At 39.2% G+C, this 23055-nt stretch overlaps 1 protein-coding gene across 1 annotated transcript; it reads left to right on the top strand.

Moving 5' to 3' along the window:
* The first annotated feature begins 892 nt into the window (after positions 1–892).
* LOC110974526 (uncharacterized) lies at positions 893–23026 on the top strand. The gene is made up of 23 exons (XM_022226245.2): positions 893–1097; positions 4523–4696; positions 5098–5268; positions 5664–5834; positions 6084–6248; positions 6507–6671; positions 7138–7302; positions 7454–7618; positions 8057–8221; positions 8500–9264; positions 9484–12492; positions 12611–13129; positions 13288–13407; positions 14406–14533; positions 14951–15191; positions 16415–16561; positions 17053–17214; positions 17555–17630; positions 18051–18100; positions 18724–18971; positions 19600–19764; positions 20077–20202; positions 20637–23026. The coding sequence occupies exons 1-23, from the start codon at positions 1025–1027 to the stop codon at positions 20967–20969; spliced, it is 7503 nt and encodes a 2500-aa protein (XP_022081937.2). The 5' UTR covers positions 893–1024; the 3' UTR covers positions 20970–23026.
* Positions 23027–23055: the final 29 nt, after the last annotated feature.

Raw genomic sequence — 23055 nt, 5'->3', positions numbered from 1 at the left:
TCAATGAACTCAAGGATAAGCGCATTTGCAAATTTCACATATTTCCTTGGTAGAGTCCCATCATCTTTCATAATGGCAAGATGCATGTGACACTACCATTCCCATTTTAACGTCCTGACTAAGGTTAACTCAGAACTGTGATTATAATTGTAGCAATTATCGCTCATTTTTCATTCGGTGGCTGTTTTAGTCATGAACACTTTTAAATAAGCCAAGTTATTACTTTCGACGCGACATTCACAAGACTATGTCAATATCAAACGAGTACTTTCGAGAAATATTAACCAGAAGTCACTCACAAACCATAACAGCTTAAATACATTATGGCTAGGCTTTAGAAACGCTTCACTGTAAATGCAATAATTTTTTAAATAAAACACAAAATATCTGAATAAATTTAAAGTCATGGAATTAACATTCACCTAATAAAAATGGTTATCTACACGTTCCCGTCAAGTTTTGTCTACTGTGTAAATGACGGTAACTGTTGAATGGACAAACTTATGAGAATTTAATCTCAGTACGAGGAACTTGCAGGTGTATCGTCAGTTTCATGGATCTAATCTCACAAAAACTGTCAAATACGCTGAAACCAGCAACCTGTTATTTGTGTACTGGATCCAGCAATCTTCCATACAGGCTTTTGTAGGGCAAGACTGATATTTGCCCAAATGACTAGACTCGCCATTTTCCTTTTTAAGAACGTGGCCGGTGAAAACTTTTTGACTATCGCGAGCTGAAGACTTAACAAAGCAAGCATCCAAAGCAAACATGAAATTACATAACCGCAAACTATAGAATGGACATGCGCACTTCGTGTTTGTCCTTCTGGGTGGGGAGTTTTCCGAATCCTGGTGACATCTCCACCTTGCTCCGAGGTTGAAGCGCTTGATAAACCGTTGGAGAATGTCTAGCAAGGAAAGGTTTGCTGGTTTCGAATCTTAAGAAACCGCTTCAGATAAGAAATTTTGGAAACATTGGCAAGGCGGTGGCGGAGTGAGAAAGAAAGAGGGGCTTCGCTAAAATGTACCACCTTCCAAGATCGTGGTGGTTTGTGGCGATCACTACTTTTGCAAGTTTGGTGACTCTGTCGCAAGGTAGGTCAGTTTGACGGTATAAAAATAATAAAAAAATAAAACTAATTTGTTACCTTCAAAAAAGATTGAACATAGGATCTGATTGATGATTTTAAAAGTTTTCGTCTTAAAAATTTTAACAGAATTTATTATGCAACCGCGCAGTACCACTTCAACATGTCACAATAGTCCAGTGCTATCTCATCTTACACTAACCGGAGAAAGTGTAAACAGATATTTGATCCCTGCCGTTTCTATTTGTGTCCGAGAACAAGGCCAATAAAACGTTCCCAAAAGTTTCTTCTGATATACATGTATAGAACTAATATGTTCTATACATGTATATCAGTAAATCCAACAAAAGTTACAAATGTTTAGGTTTCCATCAGCGACCTGTAAAAACTGGGAGACACTGAATCTCTGTTTATCTTTTTCATAGGAAAAACAAGGTCCCAAAACAATAATCAAGCACCTATACATACAAAATGAACAAATTAGTATTGACTTGACGCACCTGTTGGTTCTTCTTTTACGGTCTAGGATCAGCAATTACTATATGTATCGTTTCATGGTGTTTGTATTTCTATTTAGATATTTGAATCACATGGCATAATTAACGCCATCAGACAGAGAGGGCACCCTCGTTTAATTACTGGTTTAAGTTAAACAATTTTGTTAGAGCCGTATGTGTCATAACTGAGTACACATTTATTAGATTCCCCCTCTCCTTTGTATATATCTTTTGTCCTTTGTATTGTGGTATCTGCAGGGATTTTGTATGTATTCTTTCTGTGTACTGATTTTTTTTTTCATTTTGTGAGAACGAAATACCGTTAAATAGTTTAATTAGTGCTGCAGCTGAACCGAGTGATAATTTAATAATAATTCACGCACAGCATTTACATAGCGCAATATTAATCGAAGTGCCTCAAAGCGCTCATCAATAAAACGAAGAGAAAACTAAAATATAACAGAATTTAAAACCCAAGAAGAATAAAAATCAGACCGATACAGATGTCACATCAATGAATAACAGGCCCGATTCTATGCGGGGCCAGGGGAATGAAGCCCCCTCCCCCAGCTCAACAATATTGGAATCGCGACTCTGCAATTTTTTTTAATTAAATGAATAGTCAGTAATCATTTTGCAGGGTCATTATGGCAATATATATATTAGATTTTTTTCTCCAAAAGTAAAGAGCAGAAGCAAAAGTTAACTGGTTACATGTACATCAAGTGTCTAGTCCCCCTCAACCCCCCAAAAAATGGTTCTAGAACCGCACCAGACGAAAAGTAGTGAAATGTTGTAAAAACTATTCAGATACCTAAAAAATGATGAAACACTGTTGAAACACTTTCACACTAAAAATTTCCCCTTTACACAATCATTCGTAGTCGCAAGTATACAAAAGTATTCTCAAAATCATTGAAAGACTTTGCTCATTTGTTAGACAACGGAAGCACATTCCAGAGTTTGGGAGTATCCGCTGAGAAAGCTCTATCACCTTAAGATGTTGATGCTGCAGTGGAAAGTTTCTGAAGATGTATGCTACAAGATCAGAGTGAGCTGATGGGCCTATGATCAGTTAATTAATGATTTACTGATGTAACGAGGTCCTCATTAAATAAAAAGCGTGGACCAAGAATTCACAGCTGAAAACATGCAACAAACTACATTACATTCAGTTTGCATGACTATGCAAAATTCTCACAACATTCGGTTGTACTGCATTCACACCAACATTATGCATGTCAACAGTCCAATAGCCAACCTCCTTACAATCCATATTAGGCCAATGATGTCATTAAGTACCGATGCAAAATACCAGTTGTAATATTGATTGGATGCTTATTGTCGTATTGTCCAAGGCAAGTCCAGAACCTGCGTTACCTGCAAGCTTGCGCTGATGTGCCTTTAGCCTGCTCCACCACCAGAGCAGTGGCGTAGCTAGGATTTACTAGTGGGGGCATATGGAGGCACCAGCATCTTATCGAGGGGGGGGGGCACCTGCTTTCAGTGGTGTGTTTTTTGAGGCAAGTTTTTGTTAGCCTTGTTCAATATCCATTCATCTTTTTTTCATTGGGGGCACCTGGAGGGGATTTGTGGCTACGCCACTGGACCGTTTCCTTTTCTCTGATCATGATCGTAGTATTCCTTTAAATTTGAGGGATTTCGCCTCACAATGTTTGCAAATCTCAAACAAGTCAAAGTTGATCCGTTAGACCGTGTATACGCGTGGTAATGAACCGAACCGTGTCCAAACCATGCCCCAAACAAACCCGAACCAAACCTGGAGCTAACTAGATTGCAGCAATAAATACAAGAAATAATTTCTCCGTTTCCATCAATTCATAGTATCGTATTATGTCCCTCGAGCGATTATTATGCACTGTATTTTGTCGCTTGATACTTTTAGGAGAACATCGCAAGTTTCCCTAGGGCACAAGACGGATAACAATGAAGCCAGAACGTTGGAGCTGTCATAATGAAGTTGCAAAATGCCGCACAACGCTCAATGAATGCTTTATTGACAAAACTGATAATACCCTAAGAGTTCTCGAAGGCAATAGGGTTGAGAGAAGGAGAAAGGTAAACAAGGATATAGACTCCACCTTTAAACAGCTTAATAAAACATGAAAAATAAAGGGCACGTCCATCTAAAGACGTGATGCAAAATACAATGTATAATCTCTCAATCCTGACATTGCACTTTATTTTCAAAAATGTTAAACTTAAATACTTTAAATTCTACCCATACTAAACGGAAATTAAAATGGGTATTCCTTCTGCCGAAGATACAGCATTCTAACGCATTAGAATACACCGTGTTGCAAAAAACAAAAATGAAGCAACAATCAACATCACACAATGGTAAAGAGTCATTTGTCGCCAGAATTCTTTAATAGACGTGGAACTCATCTTTTATCTCTTTCCTGAATCTATCATATTCGCTGTAATGTTTAATGGGAGTGGAGCCAGACTATTTCGGGTTCCAAGCTTCACTTTCAATTTTTTTTCGTAATATGACTTAAAACATTTGAAACTAATTTATCACAAATTTTAAAAGATTATAACCATAAACTGGCAATGAACTTTTATATTGTTTTTGTTATTTTCTCTCAGATTACCCAAATTAAAAGTTAACCTCAGTTTCAATTCAAGATGGCCGACACATACTGATACCGTGTATTAAAGCTTGCGCTTCAGAAATAAATCCTACCCCTTTCCATACGAAGTGCCAAATAGAGACACAGCTCAAAACAGTATGTTTAGAATTGAATTGAGTTGAGTTCAATTTAATAATAAATAATTTCCGGCATTTCTGTTAACTTGACAACTGGTTACAAACGATTAAACGGATCATTAAAGCTTGAAAATCACACACATTAACTTGTTTGTCGACATTCATGAACGCTAATATCATTTCTTAATTTTTTTTCCCCAGCTCAGTCTTGTGGTTCAGTGGTCACAACTCCCAATCTATCGATTGTATCTGGCAGCAGCTTTGACGATGGTGACACAGTCAGTTTCGAGTGTGCATCAGGTTATAGTCTGATTGGTGCACCAATCATCACGTGTATCGCTGGGGACTGGAGTCACGAAGTCCCAACGTGCGTCAGTAAGTCATTCAAAAAGTCGGCATCTGTAATCATTCAAAATCACTGTACGCAGCACTGTCAAAATTGCAAAGTTTTAGCTCTGTTGTTTGCAAATAAAATACTGCGAGTTGAGTGTAGTTTATTTCGTTCTGCACTTTTATCTCTGATGCATGCCACTTAACAGAACGTCCTGTGTGTGTTTTTTTTTCAATTAAAAATCTGTCTCAACTTGATGCATTTCAGTGCCACTTTTTTATGATATTCCATTTGTTTTACCCTATTCAAGCAGTACTTCCTTTTTGTAGTTTAAAGGGATTTTGTTGCATCTGCTTCCAGATATTTGGAAGTAAGATCTTCCCAAACCTTTTCAGATATCTCATCTTGTATTGCTTGAGAAATCATTCTTGTTTTCTGTTAACAGTGGACTGTGGAGACCCTGGCTTTCCTATTAATGGTTCCCAACTTGGCACCTCATCCTACCTTGCATACACCACTGTCAACTTCCAATGTGATTTGGGTTTTAGTCTTATAGGAGCTCCTGTCATTACATGCATTGATGGATCATGGTCGCTACCTATTCCAACATGCTTACGTAAGTTCTGTTTATTAATCTCACTGAGGTAATTATTTGCTGACATGAGAATTTTTCTGCTTTTCACCTTTATCTTTATTTCACCTCATGCTACATGCTAACACTGCTAGACAACCAAGATAAAGCACGAAGCCGTTTACCTAGAGAATTTGAATTACTTTATCTAGAAATGGTTCCCACTCAATTATTTACTGTTTTCCCACGGGATGTACATATAAGGCGAGCATTAAAACGTCTTAAAGAATATTAAATGGTCATCCAATTTAAGCACACTCTAATTGCTCATTTCTCCTTGGAAGCTACCTAAAATACATCCAATGTGTTGTAAGAAAAATAGTCTAAGCTAACAATGATGCTGAACTGTAGGCAACTCTTCTTTCCTTCATCCTAATTAGCTGACTGTGGAGATCCGGGAACCCCCACCCAAGGTTTTCAGGTGGGAACTCCGACTTACTTCATGGGTACCACGGTAACATTCGAGTGTAATGGTGGTTATGAACTTGTGGGGGCTTCAGTAATCACATGTGAGGGTGGAACCTGGAGCCGTGATATCCCTATGTGCTTCGGTGAGTATTTCATGGAACCAATTTCACAAACTAACAAAGAAAGATCTTTTATTCACCAAGAAATGAACTACACAGAAGACGGATCTGTTTTTGAGCTGAAGACAGAAATATTTATGAAACTGTTTGTTTCTTCACCACTATAAATTTGTATGCGTGAGACACGATCCTAGTCATTTTCAGCAGTCAAATGTAAACAGCACGAATTTTTACAAAAAATGTAGTTATGCTCAAACAACTTCTCTTTTATAGCTAACTGTGTTGACCCCGGTACACCCGAAAATGGCATACAGTCTGGTTCCTATGGCAACGGTGGCGTCTTGACATTTATATGTAACAATGGATTCAGCTTGTTGGGAGCCAGTGCAATTACTTGCTCCAATGGCACCTGGAGCAACGATGTACCTACATGTGAAGGTTAGTTACAAATTAAGACCCAATCAATATCCAAGGTAACTAGTAGTCCATGATTCTGCGTTATAAATAAATGACATATTAATGAAATGAAACGTGGCAAACCACAGGAAACGTTGAGTGAAAATGAAGTCATTCGATTTGTGATCGGTTACTTCGCAAGTTCTTGGGATATATTGAACAAATTACACAAGATTTACTTTTCAAAACTGGAGATTGAGTATGGGTAATGTTTATGATACGATTTTTTTCTTTCTTCAGCGGACTGTGCTGACCCAGGTACCCCATTAAACGGTAAAACGACGGGAACGTTCAGTAATGGAGACACGCTTTCATTTGAATGTAATGATGGATACACGCTTGTGGGAGCTAGGAACGCAACCTGTCGTAGCGGTACCTACGATGAGCCTGTGCCTACTTGTTTCGGTAAAGCTGTCCAACACATTCAGCATACTTAGGATTTTTGTTCTCGTTCAAAATTAATACGTTATTGCATTTTATCAGCATCATACATCAGTTAACATAACATTTGGTTTAAAGTTTCGCTGTCCTACAAGTATAGTGTCCACATAATCTCATTGGTGGAACGTGGAGTCTTAATTAGCCACGTATAATAGTACGAATTTACGCGCCAAAATGTTCACTTTACGTATTTGACTGCTGTTGGACAAGCAAAAGTATACAATTTGTGGAATGAAAATTGGGAGAAAAACTATTGATTTTCTGGTACTGTGCCCATGGAGTAGAATTGATAGAGCATCGATTAGGCCCAAAGCTGAAAACAGAATACCACAAAACACCATGATGGAAAGTGCAGAAAACTCCATAAATCATTATTTTCCTATTTCTGCCTCTGTCATGGAGAGTTAATATTGTTTTGTTATTTATGCAGAAAACTGCGTAGATCCAGGTACCCCAACCTCGGGTAGCCAATCAGGATCATATGGGCATGCTGACGTCGTGACTTATTCATGCACAGTTGGATTCCAACTGGTTGGTGCAGCGCAGATCACGTGTGATGACGGCACCTGGAGTAATAGTGTTCCGTCTTGTTTAGGTAAAATCTTCATTTCACACCAAAATTTTAAGACGGGTCGGCATATGAACAGGCAGGCGAGTGACTAGGCAAGCAACCAAATTTATCAGATAAAGTCCGAACCCACATTGAAAACCAAATAATGAAAACTGTTCACTTTTTCCCATGACAGCCAACTGCACAGACCCAGGGACTCCAGCCTTTGGAAGTCAAACAGGAAATTACGGCAATTCTGAAATTGTCTTCTTTAACTGTTCTGAAGGATACACTCTGGTTGGTGCAGAGCAAATCACTTGCGTGAATGGAGACTGGTCCAATAGTGTGCCTTTATGTAGAGGTAAACAACCTATATTTATTGTGATCAAGTTAAAGATTTAAGATAAATGAAAAAGCCCTTCCTACAACAATACAGCCAAAAAATGCAACCTGCACTGAAAACAATGGAAATGCTGGTAACAAATGAGCCAGTGCATAAATGTCCTGATTTCCAGATTTCAAAGGTTTGTTCTGGGGGATGTGATTTGTCACGGAATTTGACAGTCAAACCTCACATTATGGTTGCTACACACAGCAGGTTGGGAAACTACTTTGTTTCATTTTTTTTTTCCTTTTTCACCTTGGTTTTTAACTTAGCGAATAAAATGACTTGCAGTAACAAGTTGCAGCATGCAATTCGTAGGCTTGGCAAGCTGTAATAAATTTTCAAAATAGTACTTCCAGATCTTTGTTAAATCCATGTGCTTACACTCCTCACAATATTTCGTCATGATCACAGCCAACTGTATTGATCCCGGCACACCGACATTTGGCACCCAGATAGGAACCTACAACCACGGTGATGTTGTTTTATACAATTGTTCAGAAGGCTACACTCTGATTGGTGCCGCGCAAATCACATGCATTGATGGCACATGGAGCAATAGCATACCGACTTGCCAAGGTAATGTAAACTGAGTGCAAGGCTGGCTTTCTTTAATGATATGGTACATACCAGAACTGAATTACCAGACTGAATTATAACCTTTTTCTTAATATCAAATAGCTCAATTAAGATCTTTGTTTGTGGAGGTGAAATCTGTTTATACGGATGATTAAAGGGTTACTACAATACTTTTCGACACATCAATCTGTCGATACGTTCTGTGAATTCTGAACAAAAATAATCCTAAATGTCAATTTAGCATTCATGAAACACCACCGTTTTGATTTATGTTTCAGCTATTTCAAACGCAGCTACTGCAGGAATCCAACAGGAAGCAACAACTGACGCTGATGCTCAACCGATAACGATGACCACACAACCAACTGAAAGCCAATTTAGCAGTCCACTGATGTCAACTAAACCGTCTGGTTCGGCCGATATGAGTCAGCCAACTGTGGTAACTGAACCGATTACTGCCGAGCCCTTCAGCAGTCAACCGATGTCAACTAAACCGTCTAGTTCGCCCAATACTAGTCAGCCAACTATAGTAACTGAAAGGATCAGTAACGAGACTTTCAGTGGCCCACCCATGTCGACTAGACCCACTAGTTCACCTAATGTACGTCAGTCAACAAGGGTTACGGATCTGATAAGTGAAGAGCCTTCAAACAGTCCATCTATTTCAACTAGACCTTCTGGTACAACTGAACCCAGTGACGCTTCCACACTTCTTATAACCACACTACCTCCAATGCCTACTCTACCATCAAGACCACCTATGCCTTCTCGGCCAAGTAGTCCAATGCCTCCAATAACTGAGAAACCAGAATATACTTATCCCCCAACACCAACCTCTGATAATCCATATCCGACAGATCAACCACCAATTAAGCCAAAGTTCTGCCCACCACTGTGGCTCCATATTCAGGGAATGTATAGGCGGCGATACAAAGATGGAGACAAGGTTATTTTCTCCTGTAAGCCTGGCTTTGCTGTGGTTGGACCAAAATGGATCGTCTGCTTTGAAGGAGAGTGGAGTGGGCTCGTTCCAGAGTGCAGACGTAAGTACACCCAAAGCAGACACACCTTCAGAAGCACTTCTGCAGACAATTTCGACAACACAATTTCTTCAACAAAGTGTTACAAACAAAATACATGTACCACGTGTGGCTATTCAAACACTGGGTACTGATTTCGAATGCACTTCATCTTCTGCTGCTTGAGTAGTATTTCATAACTCTTATTTCAGACTTTTATTTATTCATGTACTATTTGTGCAGGTACGTGCGACTACATTCCTTCGGCTCCGAACAATGGCCTAAGTAAATTTGTTCCATCAAAGCGTGATCCTTGGGAAGATTTCAATTGGGAAGACCTCCCACCACCGGTTGGGCATTGGCCACAGAATCATCCTCATTATCACGAACCTCAGCTTCCACATCATCCTGGTCTCTTCGATTGGCTTCCATCGTGGAGCGAGGACTTACTGATAGCATTTCTTAATTTAGAAAAAGGCCATATTTCGTGGGAAGAGTTTTTCCAACTGTTTCTCAATGGAATCTCCAACGGGAATGACAACTGGCCTTGGAGTGGAAACATGCCATCAGGTTTACCTGATATTCCATGGAATGATATGTTTGCATTATTACCAAACGGCATTCCTTTGGGAAATGGTAATCACATGGCGTGGGAAGAAATGTTCCAAATGTTTCCAGATGGTTTTCCGTTTGGAGATGGTACTTTTCCTTCTTTTGGGCCTGGAGATGCTGATGATGGGGATACCGTTCCTGTAAACGAGGACGAAGAAACCACGAGGCCGGAGGGTGAAGGAAATGAAGACGGGCCTGGAGATGAAGGACCAGTAAGACCTGGGCCAGATGGAGGTGACAACTTACCACCTGGCCATGGAAATATAAGGCCAGATACTAACGGACGCAATGGTAGTGTGATCTCTACTGACCGGGACATTCCATGGCAGCAACTACTCGGACAATTTTTCGAGTGGCTCGAAGCTGAAAGAGATAGCTGGCCCTGGAACATGAACACCGGTGGAAACGAAGAAATGATGCCTGGCACTAACGAAGATGAAAGTACGAGGCCAAGACCGAGTGAGAGTGATATGAGGCCTGGTGACGACGGGGAAGTTGATTTTGAGAATAGCGAAGAAAGTGAAACACGATCCGACGACCATGAAGCTGAAGTGGGGCCTGGAAATGAAGGAGGTGAAGACGATGAGGAGATGGCTGGAGATCATGATGAAGAAACAACGCCTGGTGGGACAGGAGGAGAGACATCCGAAGAAGCATATAGCCCACTTGAGGGCGTCACTCAGCTTATTGGACTTGTTTCTGGAAGAAACCCCACATCTAACCATACTAGTATAGGCAGTCTTCCATGGCAGCAGTTATTCGATTTGTTTCCTGGTGGAGTTCCTTTTGCAGACGGAGAAATATCAGTGACCCAATTTATCAATGTGTTTCCACGTGGATTGCCTGATGTAGGAAACTTTACAAGGAGAGTTCCTCTATCAGATGTTCTGAACAATCGTTCGTCTGAAAGACCTGTTCAAGGTAATAGCACATTTCCGTGGATTGGTGCAGCACAAACAAGCTTGCTGGGTGTAGGAGACAGAGAACTGACTTGGGAAGCACTGTATCAACGACTTCCAAATGGCCTTCCAATTGGGAATGAAGTTGTTCCATGGGATGCACTGCTTATGTTGTTTCCCAATGGACCTCCCATAGCAGATGATGAATCTGGTGATGGATGGACTGGCCAAGTGCCACAAAATTTCCTAAATCTGGGAGATGGTAGCGTCACATGGGAAGATTTGTTTGAAATATATCCTAACGGTGTTCCTGCTGGTGATTATGTTATTTCCTGGGAAGTCCTGTTCACAATATTTCCCAATGGGCTACCACTGGAGGACGGGGGTACTTCTGGTGAACCTGCTGTTAATATGCCACGTCCTATGGCATGGACTGGTATGATTCCATCCGAAATCCTTGATTTAGGTGATGGTAGTTTAACATGGGAACAATTGCAACAACAATTCCCAGATGGTATTCCATTAGGTAATGAAACAATTACATGGGAAGTACTGTTCATGATGTTTCCGGATGGTCCCCCAGTTGCAAGTTACGACTGGTCTTGGTTAGTCTCAGGGTTTCTCTTAGGGCGTCCCCTAGAGGATGGCAATGGACAAGAGAACCCAAATCCTGGCACAGGAGCAATGAATGGTCATCCGTGGGAAGATCTGCTGGATGTGATACTCACTTGGTTACCTTCCTTTCCTGATGATTGGAGTGATGATGGAGGTACACCTAATGACAATCCAGGGAATGGAGGAATACCTGGTGTAAGACCACCTTCAGGAGGTCAATGGAGTGGCCTTATACCAACAGGCTTATTTGACTTTGGTAATGGCAGTGAAACGTGGGAACAACTGGTTGAACAGATTCCTGGTGGACTTCCGTTTGATACGGGAAACATACCATGGGAAACACTTTTCAGTTTGTTCCCATCAGGGCTTCAGCCTCGTCTTGAGGAATGGCCATGGTCGCTCGATCAGATGTTCACAGGAAATAATGGGATGCCAACTAACATGGGCGGCGTGTCAGAACATACTCAAGAACAGCTTCGACCACTTATTCAAATGCTCTTGGAGAAGTTATGGAGTGGAGAAATTCTCATAGACATGATAGTACACTTTCAGGCAGGTGAAATTCCATGGCAGGACATAGCATTGATATTTCCAAACGGCATTTCGTTTGGGGACATAACTGTTCCTTGGCAAGAACTAATCGATTTATTTGGTGGTGATGGCTATGGTGGTATGTCTGGTGGTAGTGGACATGAAGGGATGATGCCCAAACCATGTCTAAGATTTCCCTTTGGAGAATTCATACCAAGACATCCCTACTACAGCAGTGACAGTGGGGGATCATCCAGTATGTCAAGAGGTGACAGTTCCAGTGAAATGGAGTCAGGAAGTGGTGGCATGATGCCAGGAAGTGGTGAAGCCATTGGTATGATGCCTGGAGGAGGTGAAGCCCCTGGAATAGTACCTGGAAGTGGTGAAGCCGGTGGTATGATGCCTGGAAATGGTGAAGCTGGTGGTATGATGCCTGGAAGTGATGGAGTCAGTAATATGACGCCAGCAGGCAAAGCACCAACGGAAGGTGACATGGTGTATTTCTTCTGTCAGCCTGGCTACAAGCTCATTGGCTCTCCCAGCATTACCTGCTCGTGTGATGGTACATGGAATGGTTTATCTCCAAGGTGCAAAGGTATGTTTTTGTTTTCTGGGGGTTTTTTTTCAAATCTTGTATAGCCATTAATTCTAGAATTTTTGGAAAAAGATACACATGTATCATGGCAAATTTCATGTTGTAATCTCATGTACAGCAATAACGAAGCCAACTGTGATGCCGGATAACACAACACCATTTGCTGAATTTACAACCCTGGACTCTGATGACCAAACATCAGGAATATTCAAGCAAGAGTTGACGACCATCAATCCCTTTAAAGAAACAACATCTGCTTTAGAAGAAGTAACCATGCTGGGTGAAATGGAATTTTCAACTACAATTATGGTTGATGAAGTTACAGAAGATTCAAGTGAACATCCAAATTTGGAAACAGATGAACCAAAGGGATCAATGACTAGTCCAACAGTTCAACAAACCGATTCAAAAACTCAGGCAAAAGAACTTACAACCAGCCCAAATCCAAAGTTACAATCAACAGATCAACCTGGAGATCCCACAATTAGTCCACAACCAAAGTTGCAGACCACTGTTCAACCAAGTGATGCCAGAACAAGTCCACAGCAGAAGACACAAACAAGTCTACCATCAAATAATCCAACAACGGTACCCCCTGGAGAGTCACAGTCTACTTCAAACATTGAAACGACAAACAGTGAGCAGTACAATGACTGAAATTAATATTAGTCTGATAGAGAATACATATCAAATAATCCTTCATTTTTGTAGAAAATATGCTCATACGAGTAGTTCATTAAAACTGCAACATCATATTATTATTTATTTTAATTTATATAAATTTTTTGCTCCCAGATCCATGCAGTTCGAATCCTTGTGCGGAGAAAGCAAACAGCCAATGTGTCACTACGGACCAGGGAGCCTTTGCGTGTTCTTGTTTACCGCAGTTTTTTGAATCTGATGGTCAATGTGAACGTGAGTAGAACTGCCATTGTACTTGCAGTTTCAAGGCAAAAGATCAGGTATAACAAATGTGAATAATATTTTTATTCCCAACTGAAACTTCTGAAATAACCACGAACATACAAGCAATTGCATACAAATATATTTGGGCCTTTCTGCACAACTTGTAGCAATATTCAGTGTTGTAACGAGTCACTAAATTTGGTGACTCAAGTTGAGACGAGTCAGTTTAACACTGACTTGAGTCAAGTCAAGTCACTTTATGTAGTGGAGTCATCAAGTACCAAGCTCGAGTCAATTTGAGTCACAATTTTTTTCACAAAATACAATAACAGGACAACTACGTGTGAGTCATTTTTTAAAATTTTTATTTCATTTGGACATACTGAAAGTAAATTAGGGTGACAGGTATCTAGCCAACTAAAACTTTGATTTTTACTTTATTGAGACTCTAGTCTTATAAGTTTGTATTCGAGTCTCCATGAGAGATTCAAGTCGAGTCATTTGGTCGCAGATAGGCCTACTCGAGTCGAGTCATTTGGTCACAGATAGGCCTACTCAAGTCGAGTCATTTGGTCGCAGATAGGCCTACTCAAGTCGAGTCATTTGGTCGCAGATAGGCCTACTCAAGTCGAGTCATTTGGTCGCAGATAGGCCTACTCAAGTCGAGTCATTTGGTCGCAGATAGGCCTACTCAAGTCGAGTCATTTGGTCGCAGATAGGCCAACTCAAGTCGAGTCATTTGGTCGCGGATAGGCCTACTCAAGTCGAGTCATTTGGTCGCAGATAGGCCTACTCAAGTCGAGTCATTTGGTCGCAGATAGACCTACTCAAGTCGAGTCATTTGGTCGCAGATAGGCCTACTCAAGTCGAGTCATTTACCTGTTGGGATTCGAGTCGAATCACCAAGAAATGGAACTCAGGTCATTACAACTCCGCCAATATTTTGGTTGGGAAAAGTTTTTTTATTAACAATTACCACTGTCTCAAATTTTGCAATTTCCATACAGCATCACAGTCATTCAGTGGAACTTTACGAATCACTCAGATTGACAGTCAACCAGCAGACTTCACTGAAGAATTACAAGATCCTTCGTCAGAAACATTTAAATCAATGGCAGCCAGCATGGAAAAGACGGTAAGCATAAATCTCGTAGCACGCTTAAAAACTATCAACGTAAATCAAGGTAACTGAAACAGGTATCCTGCACAAAAGGAAAGCCGTGTATACACCATCCACACAAATTTTGAAAAGAAAAGTAAGGACAGAAAATTGGAATCTTTGACATTTTTGATTCAGTTCTTTAGTTTAGTACACGTACACGTACATGAAATCTGTCACCAAGAGACATCCATACTCAAAACAAGAATACGGTAACCTCCAAATCTATGTCATTATCAATCTTGGACATTAAAGACAAACTCACAAAACTTGCTGAGATGCTTTGAAAGGATACTTGCTAGTGAATGATATTTTATTGACTGCAGCTTAAGTTTAAATCAGCACTCTGTACTGTACCATATGCTTCTTGAAAACATCAACTTTTTATTTCAGATTGACAGTATTTACCTGACAAGCAGTCCAGCTATTGCAGAACGATACCTTGGGAGTACGGTCTTAGGATTTAAGAATGGATCCATTGTTGTTGATTACATTGCACACCTTAACAATACTCAAGATGAATCTACTGACGATCCTACCGTTCTTGAATCAGCATTTGAAGAAGCTTACATGAAGAGTACTAAGTCAGGAAGTCTAAATATCACAGTAGATGTAGCTGCAAGTACAGTGACAGGTTAGTTAGAAGTTTGACATAAGCCAACGAAAATCCCTACCGCAAAGCCTCTTTGAGAGACTAGTTACTCAGAGAGTTGCATGAAATTTGTTTCTTAATCTAAAGAACAAAAACCATTTTCTAGCTTTTTTCAAAGCTAAACTTATTGAGTTTATCTAATTCCAAGGTACCAGGTAAACTGAGGGCAAGGTTATTTATGGAAAACATTTAAAATGATGGATTTCACAAATGTTGTGCCATTCAGTATCACCAGTTACAGAAACACACCTAGACCAGTAAATCAAAGTCTGAAATCAACCATGTATCTTCTCTGTTACTTCTGGATTATAATTTGTAGGATGCACACACAAGATTCAAGTCATATACAAGTATGTTTGCAAGTGTACATACAAGTTATAGTCAGGTATAACTTGTACCTCATCCATAACGACTCTATATGACTAGGTTATAATCAATAAGGCATTCGTACACATTAAGTTTAACATACACATTGTAATTTGTGTTTTTGGATAATATTTTATCAGCTTGTAAATTGTACACAGGTACAATTTAATACAAGTCTGGCATACACATGAGTTACTATAATGAATATTTATGGATGCAAAGGGAAGAATAATTTCACCAGGAAAATGTTCTACTAAATCAAACATTAAATCTCTTACAACGAATGAAATTATTCCTTCACTGCTTCCAATATTAAGTATTTTGGTTCATACAACGCCTGAATAAACCACATTTGTGTACATGTCCCCATTTTACTTTGTCAGACTGACGTAAAATCATGCCATGACATTTTTGTATACAACTCTACACACAACTTATAACTTGTACAAGTCATACAAGTGGGTTATGACATGTACTAATAATTAGCAGTACATATATATATAACTTGTGCATACCAAGCAAGCTGCATCAGGTATAAAACAGATTATAACAAATATGTTATATATATTTTAAGCCGTACATTACTTATAACTCACACATACAACATGTGCAGAAGGCAACTTGTAACTACAAGGTACAAGTCGCAGGTATGCCTTATAGCCCGCACAGGTTAGCAGCAGTGAAGGTCACAAATTACACAGCTTTGTCCAGAACAAAAGTAACAGGGCTTGGGCATTTTTGTCCAAGCACGTTTGGGTATGCATGTCATACATGCAACCTCTTTTTGAAGAATAGCATAAAATGACAGAACTTACCAGCTGTTGTTTCTTGTTTGTTAGACCTGGATGAGTGTGCTCTATCAGATACCAATGACTGCTCCTCCAATGCTACATGCATCAATCTCCCTGGGTCATTTACCTGCCAATGTCATGCAGGATTTCAAGATGTTTCAGCAACACCAGGACGACCAGGCAGAAGTTGTACTGGTAATGACACAAAGCAAATACAAGCACAAGAGGAGTTATGCTGTTATAATGAAAGCTTTACAAAGCAAGAAACCATGATTTCCATTTTTCTCCCCTAGCAAAAAACATTTTGGAAATGACATGACACCAACTCTTAGTGATTGATACATTGATGACAGGAATCTTGACAAAATCAGCACACTTCATACATGCACGTCTTCAGAGACTGAAGTAATCATCACGTCTGTACAAGATATCACAATGATTTTGGTGTTCCATTCAGGCAAATACTGGCCAAAAATTAGGATGGTTGCAAGGGAAATCCTAATAATATATTTAAAACAATATATTTATATCAATGCTTGTGTTATGTCTGAGTAAACTGCAAAGCTAACAAAGTATAATAGCTGTCAGAACTTGGGGAATAAAGCACAAATAAAATTGAAATGGCTTAATATTAAGTTGATTTACTGCAGCTTAATATATGTGCTCTTACTTGATCATTCTAACAGTTTCAAAGCCGTCAGTATGTTCCACATCTAACGTTGAGTGCTCCCGTAATGCCACCTGTTACGACACAGACACCAGACCCGAAGGTTATAGCTGCCAGTGCCGCATTGGATTTGCTGATAGATCACCTCAAGTCATCCTAAAGCCTGGTAGAATCTGTGAAGGTAAAGTTCATCAGTTAACCTTGAAGATGTAGCATGTCAGAGGGCTCCTGCTTGCAGCAAAATGTCAGGGAATGGACTTGCATACATGCTGAACATCCTCTTTAAAAGCCAGTTCTTTGAGTTTTTAGTGGAGTTGTAAATTGAAAAGTAAATCCCCAACATGACAACTATGGACAAACCGAACCTAAGGCTTTTACTTTCCATAAATGGATTGCTCATTGCTTATCCACATATAGGTATATGAGCCCCCTCTATCAAAAGCTTGTAACAAAACCTCTTCTGTAAAGGTAAGGATAACAGTTTTTAATAAAAATGACCATACTAATTTTTCACGTTTCAGAATTTTGCCCTTCGTCAAATTGTTTCAATGGTGGATCCTGTGTTAATATCTATGAAACCGGGGAGCAAATATGCAGGTAACTACTTGAAAGCGTACCACAAAGAACTTGAAATAAATCATTTTCTTTCTGGTCAATAAAAAAAATGAGCATCTTTTGGGTATCCATCATTTTAGTCTTTTTATTTATTACACATCTACATTGTATTCTGCTTATCTCATTGGCAGATAAAATTATTAACGCACTTACACTTCTTGAAAAGAAAGGTGATGAATGGATCTTGACTGAAGTACTGACGAGTAGACAAGCAACTTGTTCAATTGTCAGATTTAATTATCAGGAGTGAAATGGCTCACCACATTTCTCTTTTAAACAAATGTGCCCTGGAAAGGGGTTCAAAGTACCTTGACAACCAGAACAAGAAACTCGCAAATACACTTAATCTGATCAGTGCTATTGATAATTCTGACCACGTTTCTGCATTCTGATTGACGACAGTTGCCCAGACGGTTACACAGGCCTACGATGCGAGGAGGCAGAGCAGACAGGTTGGTCTCTTCCAAATTCATTTAACCCTAAAAGAGCCCTGTTATTTTCTTTATTTTGGCCCGTCAGACAGCAGGGGGGTAATTAAGTAATAGAGTAATTAGAATTGAGTAGGGGGAATACAGTAATTTCTACCCTGTCTGTTTGTTGTTGTCAGATTCTTCCCCCCCCAAAAAAAAAACTCGGCTGTGTCTCGCTTAATATTCTTTTGGAACTTGGCATGCATATAAAAAAACACTCCTTATCATTACAAGTGTGAAGTTTGAACTCATCAATTAGAGGTACAGTTTTGTTGTCATTTAAGTTCAAGGCCACATTTATGCCAGCCTGCTTGCATTGAGCACCACAGTCAAAAAAGTAAACATTTTTGCCTGGCCTGTCTCAGAAAAATGCACACTACACAAGAACAGTATGTCTATTTTCACAAAACTGGAGTCAAAATGACTGCATTACTCTAAATCTGTTTAAGGCTAAATGCCAAAAAAAAATACACTGCAGTGATATCAGGCAAAATGTTGAGGGGGCGAATTCCACCCCCACCTCACCCCACCCCCAGCTCTTTTAGGGTTAAACATTGTGACAGAATAACCACATATTGGACTCACCATTATCCATCTCTTTACAGGCTTGTCAGACACACTCATCCTGGTTATCAGTTTGACTTCAGTGGCCAGTCTTGTCATCATTTGTGTTGGCCTTCTACTGTGTTTCACCTTTTACCATCGCCAAACTAAGAAGAATATTAAGAGGCTTTCCCTGAGATCTTATCCAGTCAAGAGGGACTTGTCTCGCTTTGTTAGGGATGAGGAGGTTTGGGATCCCATCACTGTTGAAACTAGGTCCCAAGACAGCAGACAGTCTCTGGTCAGAGAGGTTAGTTGAAGGATATCTATGATATACGGTAGACAAATTAAATGCTGTGGATTCAGAACCAATGCAGGCACAAGAATGTTTGACGTGGCTGTTTTAGAGTCCTGAAAGGCTAGTTAACTCTTAGCACTGCCAGTTACTGGACAGAAAAAGGTATTTCTTCTGACATTCTCTGCACTGAGGGACTAATCCACTTAGAATGAACACAACTACATCCAGCCAGAAACATTACATAAGAGTAACAAAAGACCAATGAATCTCACTGTCTGACCTCAGAGGGCATGCACATGATGAAAAGGGAACTTCAAGCAATGCTGGGCTTTGCATACAGCTGGCTAAGGTGAAAAAATAGTCAAATTAGACTCTTCTTATGACAATACAGGATATTTAATGCCATGTTCCCGTGAGATTCAGCTTAAATGGTATTGAGCACCATATGTACAAAGTTGAAAAACAGATATAGCATGTCAGGTGCATATGTATTACTGCACATTAATTGCAGCCAAAACAGTTTTTACCACTTTATTCCTGTATTGAAGTTTAATTTCTGCAGCTTTCTGGAGGCAACAAGATTGCATTGCAATAATTCCACAGCATTTTAACCAATTTTCTTTTCCTTGCTCTTTGAAAGTCTCTTCACCAAGATGACTATCTCAGGCCTGGACCATCATCTGAACCCAGACACTTAAATTATCCAAATGACATAGGGGAAGATAACCCAGATTTCATTGAAGAAGAATTTGAATCTCAAAGTAAATATATTGCTGATGCCATGAGCAAACTCCCAGAAGTTGAGGTAGGTGAAATGAAGATATTTGGAAACTAAAACAAAAATCCTTTATATTTGTTCCATTGGTAATTTAAAATTTAGAAACACATTAATGCCTCTGTGAAATTGTTCAATAATTCAAATACATGTAGTTTCCTGATTTCAATATAAGCCAGATTAATTTTAAAGTGTAAATTAAATAAGAGATCAACAAGTTTCTATTTGTACTTTGAATCATTACTAAAGAGAAGAAATAAAAGCACTGGTTCCTGAATGTAAAAATACCTCTTTCAAAAGGATTGGTGAATACAAAGTACTTTATTGTATTTGGGATTCCAGAGGAGGATGCGTAAAGAGGTGCGTTCCCTTGGCAACTACAACTTTGGTCAGGAACCAGACTACCGTGACAATTTTGTCAGGCCCTACATGGCCCCTGAGGTTATCCCAATTGACCAATACCTCCAGGTATGGAAAGGAAGGCTAATTTACATGTAAAAACAAAATGTACATCATATGTACTTACCTACAAGCTCTCAGGCATGCCTCCATCTCGTCACAATCCAAGCAAATGTCTGTCAATGGATAGTGAAAACTTTCCTTGGAACAGACAGCATAAACAGTTTTTAAATAAAGAAGTTTTCAAAGAAATTCATGTAGTTTCATTGACAGAAAGCTGCACTTTCTTCTGTTTTAAATACGAATTTGGGGGATTCATACTGGAGGTAATTTATAACACAGGGAGAAATTGCTTGATATTTTCATCAGTCCATGTATTCTGTTAATAACAGTTCTAACCTAAGGGCTACTTGGTTTGGTGCTCTGAATAAAAAGGCATTCATCAGGACTGCCTGTCATCAAGAATGATTTGCAGTCATTAACAATTAATTTATCTGCATCAGGATCCACGCCGTTATAAAGTGTATGATGATGAATCAAGAGGGTATGGCTACGGACGTCCTAAGAGACCAACCATTGAACATCACCATGGTAACCGGATGAGTCTCCAACAAGACTTACGAGGCAGCAGGATGTACCTTCCAAATGACAATGTTGCCATGCCAACTCAGCATGATTCTTACCCTATGGAAGATTTCTCCTCTCCAAGACAATCCGTCCATCCGACAGCTCAGTATCCTCCAGCATCCCGTGCATATCTGCCTCCTTCCAAGACTGCCATACCCCTTCCTCAACCTCCCCCCCCACCACCACTCCCTCCAGTTCCAAGGAATTAGACCTGGTTCATTCAAACCATGCAGCACTGTCAACCCAGAATACAGCAGCTCAATTAGCACAGAGACTAAACAGACCATATTTACACAATCTCCCAAAATGTTCATAGTTACATGTATTTCCCAACTAATTCCTCGCTTAAAGGCACCCGCCCCCCCTTAAAAAAATCCTTGTGAGCTGAACAGACTGCTGACAATAGATTTCTGCATTGGAAAGCCAACAGAGCTATATGCATGTATATTTACTGGAGTGCCAACTCACTGTACGAATGAAGTCTGGTGGGTGCATCAACATTTGTACACATACATGTACATATAAAAAACTCCAGATTTTGTACTGTTTTTGTACATCTATGGCATGTTTGCATCTGTATTCTAAAACAATGCATTAATAAGGCTGCATGACGTGCTGAAAACCTAAATTTAGAATAAGTATATAGGCATTAAGTTTTGCTCAGTACAAACAACAGCATGGTTATACGCTGTAGATTAAATGGCAGGTAATAAGTGAATTGTGTACTTGCACATAGTATTTTGACTACATAATTAAGAATTGGTTTCATCTTATTTTATTACATGCATGTTCTACAAATACACACATAAATTCTAAATGTTTGTGCCCAGGAAGCCTCCAAGCTTCTTTGCATGTTAGTAAATTAATATAACTCCATGTGAAAGACTCTGACTTCAGTACTTTGAACATCCATGAATACTGTGGAAACATTATTTGGAGTATTTTAGTTATGATTGAGTTAGATAGGTAAGATTATTACTTTTTATTAAGTAACTGATTTAGAAAGAAACCTGTATCTATATTATCCAGCAATTATAGTCTATTTGGTCTTGTTTGTCACACAAAAAATAAAACATGTACTTGTCAGGTTTATAAATGAGATGTAATGATTTTTATGTTAGCAGAGTTAGAGTAAGTGATCTTTCAAAAAACACAAAGCAAGGCATGCAGTCTGTGACTTTTGCAGTAGGTTTGCAGAAAAATCCACCAAAGTTTACAGTCTTGTTAACAGAATTCAAACCTACAGTGAGCACATTTGATCTGATTGATTTCTTTGAATTTTTCTGACAGGAAAATCCTAGCGCTGAACCAGAAAAGACAAATCATCATCATCACTCATGGGATTTTCAGTAAAATTGGGTTTAAAGAACCAAACAGTAAACATGGTAAATGTAAGCACTGAACTAAATGCATAAGAATTCTGCATTCCCAAAACTGTCAACATACATGAAGACTGCAGGCTGTGTGAGTGGTATATAGCATTTAAATTTGCATGAAAGGTTTATATCCTACATGTAAATCGAATGGACAACCAATAATGTTTAAGTTAGTGCAGAAGTTTTGCGTCCTTAAAAATGATTAACACTGTGTAGATAGTCAATGATATTTTCAGTTATATTAAAGTATATATGGTAGTGTATTTCTGTTTAGTTCTATTACTTGCAACTTTCTCAGTTACCATTACAGTGACTTGCACCATATACTCGCAGTAAAATTTCCAATATTCCTATGCAACCAAGCTCCAGTGGACAACTTCTTGTTCTTTTTTCTTTGCAGTTAAACTGGCGAATCATAAAGTATATGAAAGTTTACCAATTATATTTCAAGAGTTGTACACAAATTCAACTTCCCTGAGACTAACCCGTTTATGTATAGCACAAGAGAAGACATATGCATGTCAGCCTCATCATTGAGCATCACATTGTGATATCACAGACTAATATCCCCACCCCACAGTCCAAACCATAATGAGCAAACTGATAATTGACATTCATTGGTACCTCTGCTAATTTTACTATCCAGATGATAATACATGTCGCAAAATCAAGTGGGAGCAGTGAACTGGAAGTATAAATGATACAATCAGCTGTATCAGAGGGCTATAATTGTTTAACGATGGTTGAAGCTCATTAAAAGATGATTTTTCTTATACATGAAGTTCAATACCGTAATGTCTGCTGAACTGAGAGACACATGTTGATTTTCCTCTGAAATTGCTTTTAAAACTTCAGATACTGCTTCCAAACAATTTTTATTGCTTCTGACACATGCAGCCAACAAAATTAAACCCATATG

This window comes from Acanthaster planci, linkage group LG08 (assembly GCF_054643075.1).
Source record: "Acanthaster planci isolate LZ-2023a linkage group LG08, COTS_SCS, whole genome shotgun sequence".
Lineage (NCBI taxonomy): Eukaryota > Metazoa > Echinodermata > Asteroidea > Valvatida > Acanthasteridae > Acanthaster > Acanthaster planci.
This window is presented reverse-complemented; position numbering and strand designations above follow the sequence as displayed.